Source organism: Symphalangus syndactylus, chromosome 7 (assembly GCF_028878055.3).
Source record: "Symphalangus syndactylus isolate Jambi chromosome 7, NHGRI_mSymSyn1-v2.1_pri, whole genome shotgun sequence".
NCBI classification, from domain to species: domain Eukaryota; kingdom Metazoa; phylum Chordata; class Mammalia; order Primates; family Hylobatidae; genus Symphalangus; species Symphalangus syndactylus.
Genome location: NC_072429.2, coordinates 51888454 through 51904904, shown reverse-complemented (window position 1 = coordinate 51904904; position 16451 = coordinate 51888454). Strand labels below are relative to the sequence as shown.

The following is a 16451-nucleotide window of genomic DNA, read 5'->3' as shown; positions in this document are numbered from 1 at the left end:
TTTTTTTTTACTTTTGAATTTATCTGTTCTGATTAAGGGGGAGGTTGTACCCACTGGCTCTGAACAGACCACAGGGTCTGAAACTCCAGTCCCTGCAGCAGCGGAAACTGCGGATCCCTTGTTTTACCCTAGTTGGTATAAAGGCCAAACCCGGAAAGCCACCACCAACCCACCTTGCACCCCAGGGAGCAAAGGTCTGGGGCAAATAGGGCCTCCAGGTTCTGAGGATTCGAATGTACAGAAGGCAGAAGTGGCAGCAGCCGCAACGAGTGAGAGGGCAGCTGTGAGTGGTAAGGAAACTAGTGCACCTGCAGCTACTTCTCAGGTTAGTGATGATGCACTTGTGTCTATGCTTTCCCGCACCCCCTAGGTCCCACTGGAACAGGCCACAGCAAGAAGAAAAAGGGTTTTTAACAGGGCAGAGAGAAACCTCAGCCAGGGGAAAAGTACAGAAATAATTCATCCCCCAATGTTGGCTTGTTTTGAGCTCTATATAAAAGAAAACATAAAACAAAACAAATTTGAGTTCACTCTGCTGGTGCGTGGTGACCTCACACTTGGCTTCCCAGGGGAGGGGCGCAAGTGAGCCTGGCCCTTAGGCATGCTACTGAGCGCTGCTTCATCTGCAGTGACTGGCTGTGTCCCTAGTCCTCCTTACCAACGGCCACTTGCCCTTGCTCAGCCTTCCCTGTGTCCTCCTTGGACTTCTAAAGACTAATCCCCTGCTTTTGTGTCATTCCCAGCAACCCCCAAGAAGCACCTTTGAATTGAGTTTTAAGTCTGTTCTGGAGAATAACCTCTGATTCATGGATTCTTGGAGTGTGCTGGCTACAGCTAGACAGAGACAGTCTTGGCTTGATTAAACCTGTGCTTCCTAAGCATGTGCTCCTGGGAGTGGAAAAGCACACATGCTCTTCCATAGAAATTTTTTTCAAGAGACTCTTTATATAATGAGTTTGAAGTCCATGTCTTCCCCCTAACACTTGGTTAGATGTTTGCATATCTCGAAGAGTCCACAGAAGAAATCTTTTACAATTTCTTCACAAGGAAGAATGTTCATGGTGACTCCATACTCATGAGCATTCTTAAATGATGTGTAAGGTGTGAGTGTTGCCCAGGCAAGAGGCTGCCAGAAAGCACTCTCCAGTTCCATGCTCCTGGGTCATCAGGTGATTGATTGTGAACCACAAACAACATGTTCTCAAAAATCGGAAAATGACTTATTATTTTGATTGTATCTGCTCAAGTAGACTTCAATTCCATGAGGTGGTAAAAGGAAATGATTTTGGTAAATTAAGAGTAACATGCTTTGGGTTGGATATTTATTTTCACAGATAAAAGTAATAAAAATAAATGTTTAGTGTGAAGAAATATTTTGAGGTGGTTTTTAGGTAAAAAATGCAGTAGACTGATTATTTCTAGAAAACATATGGCAATTCTTACACATGGTAGTAGAAGCTGTGTGCAGAGGGGCTGTTTTCTGAAAACGGTAGTGCACTACCCCATGAAGAGCACGTAGTAGGGCTCAAGCCAAAATGAAAAGTCCATTGAAATAATGTTGAAAATAATTATTTGTGATAATATCAGTGAAGCTTTCTTCTTGTTTTCTCACAGGAGTTAGTAATCTGCCTAGCGCTTTTGGCTTTTCTTATACTTCACTACATCTGGAGTCAGATTCAGTGCTTGATTTTTACTTTAATGGGTAGGAAATATTTTCTTTTCCCTTGACTAACATCTCACATAGTTTCTTCCATAATGTTCCTCTTCTGTAGCCCCAGAGATTAATTTCTCCCCAAATCTTGAGGCTCAGTCCTCCCAAAAGAACATTGTTCTCAGATTATACTGGAGGCCTCAAGCTCCCACAATGCAATCGCCTCAAGACCTCTTCCTGAGGAGAATTGCTCCATTATCTATTCCTGCATGGAGGGGAACCTTGACTGAGAACAGTGACTCCATGGGCAATTATTCAGTAATCCAGGAGGAGCAAACCCTCCAGAATGGTCATTAGGGGAGGCCAGTTTCAAGTGTCCATAATGCGGTGAGGACTTACTGCTCGTAGAGAAAGGAGCGGCAAAGGACTCCTGCAGGAAAACGCAGGTTTCCACAGATTAAGTAGAAGCATTTCATCTGCTTACACCAGAGATGCCCAGGAGGTGGCCAAGTGACTCCTGGTGGGATGCTGTTCTAGGCAGTTCCTATGCCGGTGAGCAGGTGGGTTCTTTTTGAACCCTCGGACTCTACAGAGTTTCTCCTGGGAGAGGAAGTCCCTGAGAGAAAGATGCCCTGAGTGAAGAAGTATCTGGGGGATTGCAGCCACGTGAGACCTGAATGAATTAACAGCCAGAGGATCAATGTGCACTTACCAGCTATCAGGAATTAGAACCAAAGAACTAAGCCATAAAGTCATGAAGCAGTCCATGTATATTATTTCCGAGTCTCTGTTCTTATAGCCAAGCCTTTGCTTGATTGCTGTTATGAGGTTTGCTTGAGGACTGACGTCATAATCCTTGAATACCCTTTTGAAAGTTCTCAGTTTAATTAATAATATTTGAAGATTCCAACTTCCATGTACTTTTGTGTAAATGACCCTGCTGGGCCTGAGACCCAGCTCCTTGTGCCTATAGCTCAAAGGCAGCTCAGGGTCAATGGTGCTGAAAGGCCTCAGCTATTTCTGGCTCACTGACTTTTCCCTGGGTTGACACTGACTCTTCTGGAAGCTCCCTTCATAGACTTTCTGCCTCATTAGCCGCCTGCTCAGCAATGGCGATGGTGTCTCCATTGGTCTCTACTGTGTCTGGAACTGTGTGTGAGCAGGACTGGCCCGCAATGTCCAATAGTCAGCTGGAAACCTGTGCACCCTAGAGTGTCCTGAGTCTCCTTACAGTCTGCTCAGCTGCCCAACTCCTTCAGACATTATCTGTGGTAAAAAGGAGTGGGAGGATGTATTGGCCATGGACTCAGGGGAGTGAATGGTGAGAGAGAAAACTCCATGCTTTATTGGAACCAGGACCTAATTGTGGATCTGAATAATTGTCTGAAGGGTTCTGTTTACATTCTGAGAATTCGGGTTTGGGGCTTTGTCACTACATATATGTCTTGTATTGGGGCTTTGTCACTACATATATGTCTTGTATTGCTTCTCTGAGGCTGCAGAGGGAGTGTCATGCTTCAAGGCTGCCATCCACTGAGCCCATGTCATGTATGCTGACATCCACATGCCTGCCTGGGGAGAGGAGGGTGGGGCAGGTGGAGCAGGTGCAGGGAGGGCGTTGACATCCAGTATTGCAAAGAACCTTGCTGTATAGTTCTTGGTGTTTGAGGAAGGGCCTTTCACATAGAGAAGGACACCTCTTCATGATGGAGTACTACTCTTTGATCCCAGAAATGGGATATGGGCAGGTTGATAGAGACCTCACTATAGTAGCAAATTCCCGGACTCTGAGAATATTTTGCAGGTCTGATTCACCTTCACCACTTCAGAACCCAGTTTACCAGATTCATATTTGTCCAGTTCAAAGTTAGAGTGTTGGAATTTCACATTTCATCACTAGGCTTATCTTGAACATTTAGGACATGGTAAGAGTTCTCCTTGATTCAGTGGTGGTCTTATCTCTCTTTACTAGGTGGTCCCATGTCAGAGTAATGTTATCTTTAAAACTCAGAAGCATCTCAGGCTCACTTGCTGACCTGTAAACTACATTCAGCCCACAACAGCTGAACTGCAAACCTTTTAGAAGCAAATGCTCTATTTCCTGGTGCTTTCCTCATATCCATGTACACAGTGAAACATGCCCTTGATTTTACTGCCTGTGGTTTCTGGTGCTGAACAATTTCTACTTTATCACATACCTTCTCTCTTCACCCAAGTACACAGGCAAAAAAACTGGTCATGGCAAAAACCAAACATCAGCTTCCTCTACCAGTGATGGACAGGACCACTACTTCTTGTTAGATCAGAAGAGTGCTGTAGCTCCCCCATGGGCATTCTCTAAGAAAAAGCAAGGTTTGGATTCAGCCTTGTGGTGAGTTTGAACTCATCAAAGGCCCGAGTTTCCTCGGGCTTCTACAGGATGCACTTGAAACCTCCACAAACCCCAGTCCTCCCAGAAAACCGTGCAAAGCCCTCACTTATGAACTGATCTTAAGCTGCAGAGTCATCCTCTCAGTTTCTGCCCTTCTGAGCCAGGCCTGCTGTATTCTCAGTCAATGCAAAGAGAGTTTGGTAGAAATAACCTTTAATTTACTTCATATGTTAATTTTAAAATTTATTTTGAAAGAATTACACCGTGCCCTAGTCAACCTCAGAAAACAAGGTATGAATAAGGTGGGAGAAGGATGCTGTGAGACAGGTTGGCTGTCTTGGAAGCAGTCTCTGTGAGGCCTTGTCTCTCGGGCATGCCTTCTTATGGCCATTTCTTTTCCAGTCTGCTTCCACCCCCTACCCACTCCCCATGGACGTTGGGCATTTTATTGGGGCTATGTGTGGCAATTAAATTGTTATAGAGGTGGGAGCAGCAGCAATGAAAGCCCCCTCCTAGTTCCCCTTCTCCCTTCCCAGTGCCACTTAATGGCCTCACCTTGAAGAATTTGCCCAGACCATTTAATGGGAGCTATGCAGGGAACAGGGGTTTCCAGAGAAATGTCTCTCTATTTGGTGGATTAACTCAGCAGCTTCTCTGGCTGATACTTGAGCTGGACACAGCAGCTGCCTCAAGGTAAGAAGATCTCCCCACCACACACACACACACATACACATACACACACACACACACACACACACACACACTGCAGCCAGAGCCAATTGCTTTGGAGATAGGGACTTTGGCATTGAAATCTTTGCGATTTCTCCCTATATATAGAACCACAGCTCAGTATTTCACCAGAACACAAAGTTGCAGTGATAAGAGGCCCTGAAAGTTTTACTACATCAAAGCGATTTGTTATTCCAAAAATATCCATTTTTCACATTCTATTCTTCAATCCTGAAAAATAGACAAACAAATTGGGTAGAAATTTTGCCAAAGCTCAAGACTGTGGAAGGATCCAAAAGTTAGAAGAAAGGACTTCAGATCTGGTCCTGGAGCTGCTTCAGTGTCTGACTCTAGGCATTTAAATTCTTTGAGCCTCAGTTTTCTCATCAGGAAAATAGACTACTCAATGAATAGATTCATTTATTTTCACACTGGGCAGTGAAAAATCTAGTACTAGGAATTTTATAATTGGTTTCAGGTATTTTCATTGGGAGGGTTATGGACTTAGGCCTGACACAAGTCATTATGAGTGACAATAATTACAATAGATTCTCAGTGAGTTAGAGAGTCCATTGCATTTCTCAAAGTACATTTCTTGACTTGAAGCTCTTACATAAATCCCAATTTCCCAAACCATTTTCCAGATTTCTCCCTAGGCACTCGTTTAACTGAATGTTTACACAGCTGCTATTACTTCCTTCAGATTCCATGAACTCCACATCCATGATGACTCCACTCTGAAGTCGCCTAAAGTTACTTACAGGCCTCACTGCTCAGTAGAGCAAAGACAGGATGTACACAGCAGAGGCAGACACAGAACACTCAATGGATGAAGAAATGAAAGATGTGATTTTTTAAATCAACTTTATTGAGATATACATACACTAAAATTTACCCGTTTTAAGTGTACAGTTCAGTGAGTTTGGACAAATGTGTAGCATTGTATAGCTACCACCACAGTCAAGATGTAGAATATTTTCACCACCCCAGAAAGTTCCCTCATGTGTCTTTACCATTAAATCCCTTCCCCGCATCCCTGCCTCTGGCAACCACTGATGTGTTTGATTGTCATTATAGTTCGGCCAGTTCCAAACTGTCCTGTGAATGAAAACATACAGTATTGTATGCTTTTATAACTGGCTTTTTTTTTTCACTTAGTATAATGCTTCTGAGATTTGTTTATTTTGTGGCATTTATAGTATCTCAGTTCTTTTTATTCCCAAGTGGTATTCTATTGTGTGGGTATGCCACTAGTTATTTATCTATACATCACTTGATGGATGTTTGTGTTCTTAGCAGGTTTGGCTATAATAAGTAAAGCTGCTGTGAACACTCACATATAGGTCTTTGTGTGAATACATGTTTTCATCTCTCTTGGGTAAATGAAGGAATGGAATTGCTGGATTGTATGGTAAGTTTGTGGTTAGCTTCATAAGAAACTGTCAAACTGTTTTCCATAGTGGTTATTTATTTTTTTCTGTTTCCACCAGCAAGGTAAGAGAGCTCTACCTACTCTACGTTCTACCAGCTCATGGTATTATGTCAATCTTTCATATTTCAGCTATTCTGGGTGGATGATTATGCATGGTATCTCTTTATGGTTTTAATTTGCATTTTGACAAAGACTAATGGTTAGCACCTTTTCTTGTGCTTATTGGTCATCTTTATATTTTCTTTGGTGAAGTAAATGTACACATCTTTTGCCCAACTTTTTATTCAGTTGTTTATCTTCTTAGAGAGAAGTTCTTTATGTGTTCTGGATAAAACTTCCTTATTGGATAGATGTTTTGCAAACAATTTCTCCCAGTCTGTGGCTTTCCCTTTCATTTCTTTTTATTTTTTATTTTTTATTTCAATACGTTTTTGGGGAACAGGTGGTGTTTGATTACATGAATTAGTTTTTCAGTGGTGATTTCTGAGATTTTGGTGCACCCAAGCAGTGTACACTGTACCCAGCGTGTAGTCTTCTATCCCTCCGCATCCCCTACTCTTTCTCCCAAGTCCCCAAAGTACCATGTATTATTCTTATGCCTTTGCATCCTTATAGCTTAGCTCCCACATGTAAGTGAGAACATACAATGTTTGGTTTTCCATTCCTGAGTTACTTCACTTAGAATGATAGTCTCCAATTCCATCCAGGTTGTTGTGAATGGCATTACTTCATTCCTTTTTATGGCTGATTAGTATTCCATGGTGTGTGTGTGTGTGTGTGTGTGTGTATCATATTTTCTTTAGCCACTCATTAACTGATGGGCATTTGGGCTGGTTTCATAATTTTTCAATTGTGAATTGTGCTGCTATAAACATGCATATGATGCATGTGCAAGTATCTTTTTTTGTATAATGACTTATTTTCCTCTGGGTAGATACCCAGTAGTGGTATCCCATTGCTGGATCAAATGGTAGATCTACTTTTAGTTCTTTAAGGAATCTCCAAACTGTTTTCCATAGTGGTTGTACTAGTTTACATTCCCACCAACAGTGTAAATTTTTCCCTTTTCACCTCGTCCCCACCAACATTTTTTTTTTTAATGTTTTGATTATGGCCATTCTTGCAGGAGTGAGGTGGTATTGCATTGTGGTTTTGATTTGCATTTCCCTGATAATTAGTGAGGTTGAGCACTTTTCCGTATGCTTTTTGGCCATTTGTATATCTTCTTTGAGAATTGTCTGTTCATGACCTTTGCCTAGTTTTTGATGGGATTTTTTTTTCTTGCTGATTTGTTTCAATTCCTTGTAGATTCTGGATATTAGTCCTTTGTTGGATGTATAGATCGTGCAGATTTTCTTCCACTCTGTGGGTTGTCTGTTAACTCTGCTGATATTTCTTTTGCTGTGCAGAAGCTTTTTAGTTTAATTAAGTCCCATCTATTTATCTTTGCTTTTGTTATATTTGCTTTTGGATTCTTGGTCATGAAGTCTTTTCCTAAGCCAATATCTAGAAGGGTTTTTCTGATGCTATTGTCTAGAATTTTTATGGTTTCAGGTCTTAGATTTAAGATGGATTTAAGATCCATTTTGAGTTGATTTTTGTATAAGACCCAATATGAGGCTCAAGTTTCATTCTACTACACGTGGCTTGCCAATTATCCCAGCACCATTTGTTAAATATGGTGTCCTTTCCCCACTTTATGTTTTTGTTTGTTTTGTCAAAGATCAGTTGGCTATAAGTATTTGGCTTTATTTCCAGGTTCTCTATTCTGTTCCGTTGGTCTCTGTGCCTATTTTTATACCAGTACCATGCTGTTTTGGTAATTATGGCCTTCTAGGATAGTTTGAAGTTGGGTAATGTGATGCCTACTGATTTGTTCTTTTTGCTTAGTCTTTCTTTGGCTTATGAGGGCTCTTTTTCAGTTCTATATGAATTTTGGATTCTTTTTTCTAGTTCTGTGAAGAATGATGGTGGTATTTTGATGGGAATTGCATTGAATTTTTAGATTGTTTTTGGCAGTATGGTCACTGATTCTACCCATCCATGAGCATGGGATGTGTTTCCATTTGTTTGTTTCATCTATGAGTTCTTTCCACAGTGTTTTGTAGTTTTCCTGGTAGAGGTCGTTCATGTCCTTGGTTAGATATATTCCTAAGGGTATTTTTTTTTTTTTTGCAAGTATTGTGAAAGGGGTTTGAGTTCTTGATTTGATCAAGAATAGCTTGGTTCCTGCTGGTGTATAGCAGAGCTACTGATTTGTGTACGTTAATTTTGGATCCTGAAACTTTGCTGAATTCATTTACCAGTTCTAGAGCTTTTTGGATGAGTCATTAGGATTTTGTAGGTATATGATCCTATCATCAGCAAACAGCAATAGTATGACTTCCTCTTTACCAATTTGGATGCCTTTATTCCTTCTCTTGTCTGATTGCTCTGGCTAGGATTTCCAGTACTATGTTGAATAGAAATGGTGAAAGTGGGCATCCTTGTCTTGTTCTTGTTCTCAGGGGGAATGCTTTCAACTTCTCCCTGTTCAATATTTTGTTGGCTGTGGGTTTGTTGTAAATGGTTTTTTATTACCTTAAGGTATGTCCCTTCTATGCTAATTTTGCTGAGGGTTTTAATCATAAAGGGATGCTGGATTTTGTCAAATGCTTCTGCATCTGTTGAGATGATCATGTGATTTTTGTTTTTAATTCTGTTTATGTGGCATATCACATTTATTGGCTTATGTATATTAAACCATCCCTGCATTCCTGGTATGAAACCCACTTGATCATGGTGAACTAAATTTTTAATATGCTGTTGGATTCAGTTTGCTAGTATTTTGTTGAGGATTTTTGCATCTATGTTCATCAGGGATATTGGTCTGTAGTATTCTTTTTTTTGTAATGTCCTTCCCTGGTTTTGGTATTAGGGTAATACTGGCTTCATAGAATGATTTAAGGAGGATTCCCTTTTTCTCTCTCTTTTAGAGTAGTGTCAGTAGGATTGGTACCAATTCTTCTTTGAATGTCTGATAGAATTCAGCTATGAATCCATCTGGTCCTAGACTTTTTTTTGTTGGCAATGTTTTTATTACCATTTCAATCTCGCTGCTTGTTATTCATTTCTTAGAATATTTTGAGGAGTAAACATTTTTAGTTTTGATGAAGCCCAATTTTGTTTTCTTTATAGTTTGTGCTTTTTATGTCCCATTTAAGAAAACTTTGCTTAACTCAAAATTACAAAGATTTTCTCCAATGTTTTCTTCTAGAATTTTTATAGTTTTAGCTCTTAAATTAGGTCTAAAATCATTTTGTTAATTTTTGTGTAGATGAGGTAAGGATCGAAGTTTGTTATTTGCTTTTCATTTATTCCAGCACTATTTGTTAAAAGGCTATCCTTTTCCTCAATGAATTACATTAATACTTTTGTAGAAATTCAATTGACCATATATGTGTGAGTCTATTTCTGGACTTTGTATTTTGTACCATTGATATATATGTTTGTCCCTCCCCCAGTACCACATTGTCTTGATTATTATAGCTTTAATAGAAGCCTCCAAATAAGTCAATGTAGTCTCCAATTTCAATCTAGTTTCCACAGTGTTTTCATTATTTATCTTTAAAAAACCCCAGCTTTTGGCTTTGTTGGTTTTCTCCATTTTTTGGTCAGTTTTTCTATTCTATTCATTTCTGCTCTTAATGATTTTCTTCCTTGTGCTTACTTTGGGTTTAATTTTCTCTTCTCTTTCTGTTTGTTAGGGTTAAAGCTCTGATTATTGACATGAGATTTTTCTTGCTTTCTGATATAAGCTTTCAGTGCTATAAAGTTACTTCTCATCACTGCTTTTGTTGTATCCCACAGGTTTTGATATGTTGTATTTTCATTTTTATTTAATTTAAAACATTTTCTAGTTTACTTTGTAGTTTCTTCTTTGACCCATGGGTTGTTTAGATGAGTGGCATTTCATTTCCAGATATTTGAAGATTTTCCGATATCTTTCTTTTTGACTTGCAATTTAATTCTGTTGTGGAGAAAGACCAGAATATACGTTATATGTTTCCAATCTTTTTAAGTTTATTAAGATTTGTTTTATGTCTCAGAATGTGATCAACCTTGGTGAATGTTCCACATGCATTTGAAAACACAAGTGTTTTCTGTTGTTGTTGGGCATGGTGTTCTGTACCTGTCAATTAAGGCAGTTGGTTGATAGTGTTGTTTAAGTCTACTAGGTCCATACTGATTTTCAGTTTACCTGTTTCATCAGTTTCTGAGAGAGGAATTTTGAGATCTTTGACTAGAATTGTGGATTTGTCTATTCTTACAGTATCAGTTTTTGCCTCATGTATTTGGAAACTGTTTAGGTACGTTCACATTTAGCATTGTTTATTTATTTTCTTGAAGAATTGATTCCAAGATGAGTGTTTTTTTAAAGCAAAACTTGTCTACCTCTCCTCTTTTTGTGTCTGCATGCTGAAATGGGTAGAGAGAGGGTCCTCATTCACATACAACATCTTCCAAGGTAATTTTAAAAAGATAGGGGTGGGGCGCCTGGAGGGGAACTATGCTGACAGTCATTAAGGCATTATTGCACATGGCAGGCCATAGGGAAGGCTTCACTGCCTGAATCCAACAGGCCTGTGTCCCCTTCCTCCTTCAGCCACAAGCAGGGCCAAGCACAACAAAGACTGGGGCGGTTGAGGTGCCTGATACCTTTAAGTGTCTAAGCTGAACCTCACAGTCTGATAATTAGTTGTCACTGTTCTGTAGGGCTCTATTTTTAGTTTTGATATCACTTGCTTTAGAAGCTAATATCTCTTGTACATTTTCATGACATACCTGTGCCCTAGTTCATCCCTTCTCTGTCTAAACCAGTTTCCACAAAACTGCAGAGGCCACCTGTCATGGACCAGTGACTTCCAGCACTGGCTTGTCCTCTTGGCTGAGGAAGTCCAATGGTTCCCAGCCCAAGTATCAACAAAAAGGTGCAAATAGTCCCTTCCCCTTTCCCAAGTGTCCCCAGTTTCTTTCCGTCTGACATGTCATTATCTCAGAGACAGCCTCGGGAACAAAGTGGGTTCCTCACACCTTACGGCTCTTCACTCTCAAATAGCAGAGATGCAGAGGGCAAGGCCAATAGCCTATATAGACAGATGCAGTGGAGAAAATGTCGCCAAGGAAAACCAGCCTGCGGTCCTGTTAGTCTCCAACCCAGGCTCTGTGATTGTTGTTTTGTAAGATTATAAAGGTGATCCCGGAGGAAAATAAAAATACATTACATTACAGAAAAAAGGCAGGGACAAAAGGAAAATGGAAGGTAAAGGAAAAATGGGAAGGAGGAAAGAAGGAAGGAAGGAAGAAAGGAAGGAAGGAAGGGAGGAAGGAAGGGACTTACAGTTTAAATGGTTTAAAAGACTGGTAGCGGGTGAGGGAGGAAGGGGCTAGCAGACTCTTTTCCCTCTTGAAGCCCAGGGTTTATTTCCCAGGCTTTCAGAAACCAATACATGTGTCCCCAGACTTGAGCCTTTCTCATCACTCAAGGTTCAGTGCCCTTGAAAATATTCATATTTTCCTAAGCCAGGATGGACAATGGGCCAAAGTTCCAAGGAGGAGCAACCTTTGTGAGCCCCGCATCTCTACTGGGTATAACATGCAAAAAGACAAAAGCATTTTTATGCAAATGATTTTTGAGACCAAGCTATACATTCTGATTTCAAGTGCAAACATCCACTCCAGCTGCCACTAGAGACTGACAGGTGAGAGATGCAGGAGGCTAGAGGGCCAGGAAGCTGCTTTTCTGAGGAAGATTAATTTCCCAAGATATTACAAAGCATTAAAAAAAAAAAAACTAGAGACTAAGAACATGATTTCCCATGAGTGTGACTATAGGTCTCGGGTTCTTTGAAATGATCTATTTAATTTTCCAAAACAAACGGAAGTGAATGAAAATTTAACTCTGTTCTCTAAATTTAATTGAAGGATTCAGGGTGTCAAATTATTTTCAAACAGAGATCCCTACTGAGAGCAATTGCTACGTGTTTTACAAATTAGGATATTCAAGCTTACAAATTTCTGATATGCCAGGCACCCTGACTGTGCTGGAATTTCAACTTGATAACAATAGAGAAAAACTGATCAGTCCTCAGGACTGGCCTATATTTACTCCAAAACATTGTCCGGGGCCTAATAATCCTGGAAATTATAAGAAGCTATGGTATCGAGATGCAGACCTTCTTACCTAGGAAAAAAATTGTAGGAGAGGGTAAGATTTTTAACAAGTAACTTTACTTTAACAAGTAAGTTTGAATGAGACCATTACATTAACCAAACAAACTTTAACAAGTAAGTTTGAATGAGACCACTACATTAACATTATTAATGCTTTTTCATTTGTACCCTACAACTGCAGTATTATTTTTCTGGGCTTTTTTTTTGTTTTCCTGCTGAGAAAGTGCCAGATATTGGGGGCCTTGAGGAAATTTACATCCAGGCCCCCACAGCTGGGCTGCCATCTCCTCAATCTCCTCAAGGCCCCCAGTATCTGTCACTATATCTCCTATTAACTGTCAATTTGGGGGTTTTACCAGAAGGACAAAAAAAAAGTCAATACTAAAATTGTAGACTACATTTCTCAGGATCAAATGGCATCCTAAGTAAATGTCACTTTAATAGGAAGCTAAAATGGATGTATCCATTTTAAAGAGGAAAATATAATGTAAATTGTGTGTGAGTAGGGTAATGAATTCATTCATTTCCCCTGGCAACCTGTGCCTACAACTCTACAATTCTGTGACTACAGCTCTGGGTGAGCTCTCTTGGGGAGCTGTTATGACACAGCTAGCTGAGCTAAGCTTCCTGTGTTTTCAAATTGTTTATTATTCTGATTTAACCTAAGACTTTTGTTAGTGTTGTACATCCTGTGGGTTTTTTTCTGTCTTTATTTGTGTATCTCAGTGATTTCCATGGTACACCTTTTCTTCCGCTACACTCCACGAAGTGAAGAGTTAGTCCACCAACGTGTTAATGCATCTGAAAAAACAATGGCACATGGCAGTGGCTGTAACAAATGTGTGCCCATTGCTTTATCATCTACAAAGTCTTTCATAAGGATTCTCTTCTTTAAACCTCACAACAACCCACTACAGTAGGAACTGTTAAACTTCCCCATTTTATAGTGGAGGAAAATGAGGATTCTAGAGGAGGCATGACTTGCTTAGGATCACAGAGTAGCTGGGAGCTTGTTGCCTTTTGATCTCTCATCCTCCACCAAGTGGGGCATGCAGTGTAATAGAAGCCAAGCAGCATCTAAGAAAAGGGGAGGAATCCCCACTTCACTTAGGTTCATGGGACTGAGGCAAAAATCAGCGTGACCAGGGGCTCTTCTGCTTTGACGCACCACTCGGGATAGATCGGCACAGCCTCACAAGCACAGGTGGGTCCTTTCTAGGCCTCCACTGCTGGCAGGGATGTAGCTGTCCACTGCAAATGAGGGCGAGCTGATCCTTCAGATGCATCCTATGCTGTCAACCAACCTGCCTCTCTGTCTGCCTTCAGTGGAGAGGCTGACCCTGTCCCGAGTCTCAGGTGTGCAACAACACCAGCTGCCCTGTTTCCCTTTGGACTTCTGGTCACTATGAACAACTCTTGGCACTTTATCCTAGAGTTACTTTGAGCAAAGTCCTCAAAATTCCTGAGTCTGAACTTTCTCATCTATAACTGATAATAATACTATCAACTTCCCATGGTTCTTAAGGACAACCTGTTGGGTCTGTTTGCCTAATACAATGTAAGAAACCCCTGTCTGTGAATAATTAATGATCTAATTCTTCACAATCCAGTTCTCTTTTCAGGAAGAGCAAGAATACATACACACTCTCTATATGACACAAAATTGTCAGCTCCATATCTGAGAAGAAGACTGGCTGCAAGTTTTTGCCAGGCTGTGATATCAACTTCCATAACCCATCCTCTCCACCCTGATCCCATCAATTCCTGGACAACACACTTAACACAAACCAAACAGTACACACCACAGCATCCTCCTCCACGTCAGGAAGAAGTGAGTTTAATTCCTGCTTGTTTGATGGGCCTCAGGAAATTATTCTCGTTTCCGATTTTCTCTTAGCAAGAAGGAAGCAGCTGATGGCAACAAAGCCCCCCAGTCAGTTCACTCCACACACTCCCTTAATCACTCAGTTTGTATGGCTGTGAATCCTCCCAAGAAAAAATGCTTTTCTTTTTTTTTAGAAAAAGGATCTCGCTCTGACAATCAGGCTAGAATGCAGTGGTGTGATCATAGCTCATTACAACCTCGAACTCCTGAGTTCAAATGATTCTCCCACCCAGCCTCCTGATTAGCTAGGACTACAGGCACGTGCCACCACATCCAGCAATTTTTAAAAAGTTTTTTGTAGGGGTTGGGTGGTGCCATATTGCCCAGGCTGGCCTCAAACTCCTGACCTCAAGCAATCCTCCTGCCTCAACTTGCCAAAGCACTGGGATTACAGGCATGAGACATCATCCCTGGCCAAAAAATGCATTTTAGCGAGTGTTTTCCTTCCAGAGCTCTTTTTGGGGGTTCCTATTTTCTGCTTCCTCTAGCTGTGCTGTATTTTCACAGCTCTACATTTCATTCCTAACATGCCTTGATTGCTCTGTCCCAAGCAGAAATGTCTGCATTCCTGTGAAAGAGACATCCATGACGGCAGAGCTGCCTAACAGAGTTTCTAAGGCTTCCACCCTTGGCTGTGAGTCAGAGATGGCGCCTCAGTTACTTCTCACCGTGGGTGACTGGCCTGGTTCTTGGCTGTGCTCTCCTTCCCAGTTAGGAATCTGTAATACCTAAACTATCCAAGAGCCTGAGGAATGCTAAGTAGAGGAGCAGGCCAATGCTTGGGCTTGATGTTTCTGAATAAACATCCTAAACTTGGTCTCAGCATTCCTACTCACACCTGCTTCCAGCATCTGGCTTTGGTTCTCTGACCCAGCCTAGCAGGTGCAAGGTGGATACCGGGTGGTTGCCCACTCAGCAGCCTTAAGTCTAGCCATACCCCTCCTGTCCACATTCCTTTAAGGCAAAGGCATTTCATGATAGGTGGGCAAAGCTTTCTTTAAATTGACCCAGAAAGATAGGCATTTAACATGCATTGGTAACCAGATCCTATGTCAGGTTGAATTTCTGACTGGCATTCCCTGTAGCACTCAGAGATTGAGGAAATGGCAGCCCAGCTGTGGAGGCCTGGGCATAAATTTCCTCAAGGCCCCCAATATCTCTCAATGGCCTGGCATCAGTCATCTCTCAGGATAAGACATGAATATTTCTAGGTAAAGTATTATCTGACAGGGGCATACTTGAGGCCATCATTATCCATTAATGTCTTCATTGCAATTCATCTTCTCAGCTTGATTGCTATCGCTTGACTGAGCCTTAAGGAATGGAACACAAGACAGGTAAGCGTTAGTGGATCAGAGCCATGGGTGATGTAGAGAATGATCATGTGGGGAAGGGTTGATGCTGGCAGGCCATGGAGGCCCTGGAAACTTAGAGACTCAAAGGCACTGGTCACTGATTAAAATAAGCTCACTCTTCTACTTTGGGGTAGCTAAAAAAAAATGCGTCCCCCCCCAAATGTGGCTACTCAAACTTGTGCCAGAGTGAATGTCAGGAAAGCATTTGTTTAGTTTCATTAAGTAGAAGAGGTGGGGTGAGATGCATTTAGGTAAAGGGGGCTACTGGCATTGACCTCCAAGCCCAAACAAGCACATATTCACCAATCTGTGCCCAGTTATATCCCTTATGCTAAGATCCTGGGGACTAATCTGCACTCAAATGAATTTTAAAGGCAGTTTCATGCTTTCACTGTCAAGATTCTTGCCATGAGACACACTTTAGCTTTAAAAAAAATCACTCATCACATTTAACATAAAAATCAAGCCAAATCTCCGTTGAGCATTTTACTTTCTTTTCTTTGACACCTTCATACTAAAAATTAACCTTCTGTTAAGAGCAGTAAGATTGTGCGCCTTCAGGAGCCAAGAAGGTAACATGAATGAAAAAGCAGGCCAGGTAGCAGAAAAATGTTAATAGAAGCATAAATAGAAGACATTGACTGCTTTCCTTTTTACTCTGAGCATAGCAACTGTGTAAGCACACAGATAAATGGCAACTGAAACCAGCCTTGCAGCAGGGGCAGCAAACGGAGTGTTGGGCACTGTGACCCTGACCGAGATGGGCAGAACGGAGGGAGCATTCCCAATCCAAGGCACAGCACTACTTAGCTCTC

At 41.1% G+C, this 16451-nt stretch overlaps 1 protein-coding gene across 2 annotated transcripts in view; it reads left to right on the top strand.

The window, feature by feature from the left end:
- TRIM55 (tripartite motif containing 55) overlaps positions 1 to 16451 on the top strand; it is a 63110-nt gene that overhangs the window by 41001 nt on the left and 5658 nt on the right. Inside the window, exons 11-12 of one of the 2 annotated variants that reach the window (XM_063643252.1) lie at positions 38 to 325; positions 1615 to 1702. The exons of the other annotated variant lie outside the window; for it this stretch is intronic. Coding sequence (XP_063499322.1) covers positions 38 to 325; positions 1615 to 1702 — 376 coding nt within the window. The remainder of the gene's footprint in view (positions 1 to 37; positions 326 to 1614; positions 1703 to 16451) is intronic. 2 annotated transcript variants of the gene reach the window in all.